This window comes from Pundamilia nyererei, unplaced genomic scaffold (assembly GCF_000239375.1).
Source record: "Pundamilia nyererei isolate P.nyererei 1_Seehausen unplaced genomic scaffold, PunNye1.0 scaffold00091, whole genome shotgun sequence".
Taxonomy (NCBI): Eukaryota; Metazoa; Chordata; class Actinopteri; order Cichliformes; family Cichlidae; genus Pundamilia; species Pundamilia nyererei.
Window position 1 is genome coordinate 2116465 of NW_005187492.1, and position 6055 is coordinate 2122519.

At 40.8% G+C, this 6055-nt stretch overlaps 1 protein-coding gene across 2 annotated transcripts in view; it reads left to right on the plus strand.

The window, feature by feature from the left end:
• The window catches only part of nxn (nucleoredoxin), a 69959-nt gene that overhangs the window by 48718 nt on the left and 15186 nt on the right, over positions 1 to 6055 (plus strand). For both annotated transcript variants that reach the window (XM_005739380.1, XM_005739381.1), the window contains exon 2: positions 3373 to 3490. In XM_005739380.1, coding sequence (XP_005739437.1) covers positions 3373 to 3490 — 118 coding nt within the window. The remainder of the gene's footprint in view (positions 1 to 3372; positions 3491 to 6055) is intronic.

Consider the following 6055-nt stretch of genomic DNA (forward strand, 5'->3'; position numbering starts at 1 on the left):
TGTCTGTCAGATTTAACTGTTAATTTATTTGTTACAGTGTTAAATTGGTCTGTTATCCTACTTTTTCCCATCATTGTTACACGAGTCTGTGGGGATTCACTCAAGCCAGCCTCAGGTGACTGGATGAGGACCTGCAATTTTTGGGTTCTAATAGGCAGCTGACTGACAAAATAATTTGTCATCTTAATCTTGCCAAGACAATAAACAAGTGTTCGTCTCTCTTTTCTTCAAAGTGAAACATAAGGACGCTTTTTGTTGAACATCAGACTAAATAATACCGGACAAGATTTGGGGGGGGGTCATGTTCCAGTTTTTACAACCTGTCATGTCAGCTTGTGCATTTACTGTCTGAGCTATAATGGATAGCTTGTACCTCTGCACAATGAAACTGTGTTTTTTGGGAGGGGGTGAAAATAGATCACTGAGGCATATGATCCTCATGTTTTCTATTCATGAGGATAAAAGAGGCTAGAGCGGTTGCTACAAAAGCCAACATCTTATAGAAAGATTAAAGTGGATGACAAGAAAAGCTCAACACACGGCTGTGATATACATGATTCCCACTTTTCTGTCAAGGTGCTAAAATTGGGCTGAGTTCTGCTTGTTTGTTTGACTCGGGTGTGCGCATCCTTTGTCGTTACAAGGTTATTCTTCCATCCTAACAGCCTGTTCATGTTGAGGACAGATCTAATCTCTTGAAAGATTTAACATCCTGGGCTACTCTGATCTGCGGCCAAATCATCAGAAGGATTCAAGGATGCTGTGGATTGGTGGGAATACAAAGAGGAGGGTTTGGTTTTGTGTCGGAGGCTGCTGGACAAATTTCAGAGCCTTACCAGTCAGTCCACAGCCTTCTTTCTTTACTCCTGCAAGAAGCATCCCTGCACTTCAGGAATCTTAACACGATCTCAGAGGATGCACGTGAATCTGTCATGTGTTGGTCTGTATGATCATCTAGATGATGGATTGGAGAGACACACAAGACCAATATTTACTGCTGAACTCTTAAAGTTGTGAAGCATTCAGAGTAAGGTGGCCTTATCGCCAAAGCCAGTGAGATTCTGTTGTCCAACAGCAGTTTATTTCAGTACTGAAAAGACTGTTTCCAAGTGGATGTTCAGATCTTTCTTTGTACTCTGCTGCTGCTGCCCACCTCAGTGCAGCACCACTCTAAATCTTCTTCTCTCATCTCTCTGTTCTTTAGCTAAATCTGGCTCTCAAGTTGACATTATCAGTCTGAATGACAGCAGCAGAGCGAAATGGCTGTGCAGAGGCAGCAGTGTGCTGCTAGCTTTCGGAGACAGTCACACTTAATGCCTCTAACCCCATCAATTTGTGAGCAGAGATTGAGTTTCCAGAAGAGCATGAAGTGTGTGGTAAAGCTGTTGACTGTGGCAGACACTGAAGTTTGCTTTTGAGGGAATTCCAGACCGACATAGTTGAGAGGCTCCGGGTCGTCTTGTCCAGCGAACAAACCGTCTGACCTCTGTCGTAGGAAGGTCGTGCGGTTGACCTGTGCTGTTAACAAGGGGGCATGAAAAAGCAATCGCACGTATGATCAGTCTCTCAACCAAACTATCATAATAAATCAGCGCTGCAAAGAGCATACTGACCTGCTAGAGAAACCTACTCGGCGGTAGCTGCTGATTGAAGTAACAGGCACAAGACTTCTTGGCTTGGAGTGTATTAACACCAACAGCAGCTAAAACAAAACTCTTCAACAACATAAAGAATAGAAATATAGTGTTGGATCTCCTCAGCAGGTCCATTTGTGACTCTATGGTCAGACCCTGCAATCTGATGACCCCAATAATCCGATGAACTCCTATAAGCAAGCACTTGGTCACAGTGGGAAGGAAAAAAAATCCATTTTAACAGGAAGAAACCTCTCATCGGCCACGACTGGTTGGTGATGTGAGAAGGGAGACAGAACAGGCTGTGGAGGAGAGCCAGAGATTAATAATAACCAATGATTAAATGCACAGAGAGAGGTGAGTGAAGAAGAAATACTGCATCGTGGGAAGTCCCCGGCAGTCTAGGCCTATTACAGCGTGCATAAGGGAGAATTCAGGGTAATCTGATCCAGTTTTATCAAAAAGGAAAGTTTTAAACCTAGTCTTAAAAGTAGGATCGGGGCTTGACTATTCAAGACCTTGTATGTGAGGGGAAAAATATCAATATCCTTGCGATTCCATTGCATGTTTACGTCTACACCTAGCAAGCATCGTCTGTGTGTCTTTTGCACTTTGCAGTCGAGTAAAAACAATGTGCAGTGCCTCTCGGTGAGGTGTCACTGCTGTACGAACAGTGATGATAAAACCAAAGGGCAGTGAAGTCACTGTTTTCACAAAGAGTGCAACAAAAGGTTTTCATCAGCCTGGAGCTCAACAGTAAGCAAACTCCAGGCTTACCGCACTGAGCGGTGCTCATTTCATTTGACTGTTTAGAAGTGTTTAGCTTTGTGCAGCAGGAAATAATTTATGACAGCAAGCAAAGTATGTGTTTATATCTCAAAGATGAACTCAATGCTCTAGTTTGACTATATTTCAGTAGATACACGATTTCCAGCAAAGGTGTTTTGTTATATTTTGACCTTGAAGACGCAGTGTGTGTTTATTAAAAATGTTTTATAATATGTATTTTCTTTTTCCGTTCTGTATTTCAATTTTTCAAGCTGGTTTCAGGTTTTCAAGCAAAGAGAACCTTTTCCTCTTCTGTAGATGCTGAAGCAGCAGCGCTGCACAGGGATGATTGCTGCTCTTTACAAGACAGGGCTATTTTCCATTCACAGCGTAGGACTCTTCCTCTGATATGGAAAGCGAGCCTCAGAAAATGCTTGATCTGCTCTTTGATGTTAAGGACTATGCTGATCTCTGAACTCGATGAATAGCGTCAGTTCACACACAGATCTGTCTGTAAAGGGTCTTATCTGGCTTTATGAGATGGTTAATATCATCTTGGCATATAGGAAAGTATTATGATTAAATTTAAGGCCAATGAACGTTCATAAAAGCCTACAAAAGTACGAGTCTCTTATGTTGCGCACTTCCTTTTACTGTTATTCATGATGCCGCAGGGACAGCACATCTGTGCTAGTTCACCTCAGGGCTGCCTGCACTCTCCTACTATTTTCATTCTGCTTTTGTAGTCCATAGGGTTTATTTTAAATGACAGAGGAGGTATTTATGCTAAAATAAATAAAATACATCAACATTTGTTTTCACTGTAGTACTCCAGGTGCACACATTGCATCATTAAACACATAGTTTTAGACCGTTTTGTGCTGCTTTTCCAGCTTGGAAATGGAATTAGATACAAATCTGTTCCCTGAAGTATTTTCCAACCACTCCTTATCTTTTTTTCTGCTTTCAGATGAAGCTGTGGAACAAGTATAAGGTAACCAGTATCCCATCTTTGGTGTTTGTGGACGCCTCCACGGGGAAGATCGTGTGTCGAAACGGTCTGCTGGTGGTCAGAGATGACCCCAAAGGTGAGCTCAAGCATCTAGAGCTACAAACACACACACAGGCCACAATATTAGTAAAACCATGTGGCTGATTTATTTTTATTTCCTAACCTCAAGCTCTGACTCTAATCCTCTTTACTGAATGGTTAACCCTAACCCCAGTTCAACCCTAGAAATATGACTGTTTAATGAGGTAATGGGAAGACGTTTTGAGGGTCAAAAGGACAAACATCATAGATCAGTTTCTCGCACAGTTTGTCTATCATAGCTTATAGCGCTGAATTCTTGGTGGGTAGCAATCATCAGTCACTCTTGGCTGAGAGTAATAAGCAAGCAGCATAACTCACTGAGAATTGCATACTGACTTCACACCAGTCTATCTTCTCTACTGTAACACTTGTCACTTCCAAATGTATCTCATGAAACGGCAGCAGCTGGGCTGTAAAATTCCCCCTGTGGCAAAAGGGTATGAATGAGCAACTTGAATAGCAAACTTCAAGATAAGAAGATGTTAAGTTTCTATCTGCATGTGAAGAAAAACATGCTACATGCATGAGCAAAATATCTTCACGGTGAAGATAAACAGTCGCTCGTGTAAATTCTTTAGTCAGGTGGTAAAACAAACCCTCATGGGGAAGAGAGAAAATATGTAAATGTATTTATGGTGTTATTAGAAATGTTGGATGCTAGACTTAAAGATGGCAACCCTTTCAGTCTTGTTAAAACTGCCCAGCTGGCATCTTCCTGTTTCTTTCCCACACAGTTTAAATCAAATATAGTAACCAAACACCTTCTTGGGCCTTACAAAAGGTTACTGTATCAAATTCTAAAAATGATTTCATCTGAGGTTTTATGAAGGGGGAGAAAAGGCTTTCTTTTTTTTTGTAATGATTGTTTTGTGTTCAGTGTGCACAAGCTGAACATGGAGCTCCTAACAACCTGGTTTAGCCCCTACATCAGAATAGTTTCACAGGCCAGTGCTGTTCAAGCTTGGATTTGTTCCAGTGCTGCACACTGCACGTGGGCACTGTTCATACCCTCCTACTGAGCTCATGAGATTTAACCCAAGAATGACAAAAAAACACTCTCCTTGCCTGTTAGTGCATCTTTTCCAGTGTTAAAAACCATAGGTATAAAAGTCATAAGATTAATAATTTCTCTTTATTTGTTGCATATTGGACAGTTTATCTTTTTTTAATGGTAACAGTAGGATGATTTCATGCTGAAACACCTTTTTTAATAAAAATATGATTCTTCTTCTTCTTCTACTTCTACTACTACCACCACCACCACAATGATTTCCCATCACACCAGCAACTACTTTAGAACCACCAAGAAACTGGCAAGCACGTCTTTGGACAGGTTCAAACTTTCTTGGTGTGAGGTGATCGATGCACCATCGTGCTGTTATACTGGCTAACTCATCAAATCACACCTTCAGGTTGGTTAGCTAATGTCCTACCCTCTTCTAGTTTAGTCCGTGGTAAATGGACTATAATTTATATAGCGTCTTCTTCTTTTTCTTTTTTCTTTTTCTTTATTTTCCCCCCTTAAAACTCATCTAGCAAGCAAAGCACTTTTTACACTCCAAGCTACATCCACAGAACTACTATTCAAGACCCTCTCTAAATCCTGAGCCCGGGTAAACAACAAGACTTCAACCACAGGTGAGAATTGGGTAACCAGTGAGGAGTACACGGGGTCCGTCCAAGAGATTGGACTGAAATAAATACTACACAATTAGTATGACTTCTGAACTTGACTTGCTGTATCCACTGGCAAGGTGAGATGTGTAAGATCACACCGGCCTTGAGATCAGTCAGTGTCTCTAGGCCCTCGGAAACTACCGGTAACAAGGGAGGGGAAAAAAAGTGTATTCTCCAGGTGGTTGCCGAGGTGTTGTTGCCAGCTGCTAAGTGTAATTGGTCGCAATTAAGGTGCTATACCAAAAATACATATTTCCCACCTGGCTTTTTTATTTGTCATTTTGCTTGGTAGACGGTGACTCATCTGCAAACCACTAATCCTCACACAATTTTTCCGTTGCACTTTTTTACAATTTTGCTATCACTCACCATTAAAAACTAAAGGTGACCAAAGCAATCACAATGATTTTTTTTTTCCTCTCTAGTGACCTCACTGTGTCATGGTTCACACCAATCATGTTGTTTTGTTTTCTCTTCTGCAGTGTCATCTTTTTAATTCAAATTTATGTCACATGCTTCCTGTAAATACTTATTTATTATCTATACGTAAACCACAGCCAAGCGTAACAATTTGAGATATTTATTTATTTTGCTTCTGTTTTCACTCAGTTTTCTATCTGCTAATTGAAAATGTGCATTTAAATTCTTCATGTAAATTCTTAGTTTTATAAGCAATAAGAATATCCAGCCTACCACATTGGGTTCACACCATAAATAAGTCGTTTAAGTTAACCAAAATGTAATGAGTGCAGTAACTAAGGTCAGACCCACATTAACTCGCACACAACACACACCTCAAATTCCTGGTGAGGATTTACTGTGGATATATTGCCCAGTCCCATCATTCAGCGTTTGTCTGAAGCATTTTGCAATAACTCCCCCC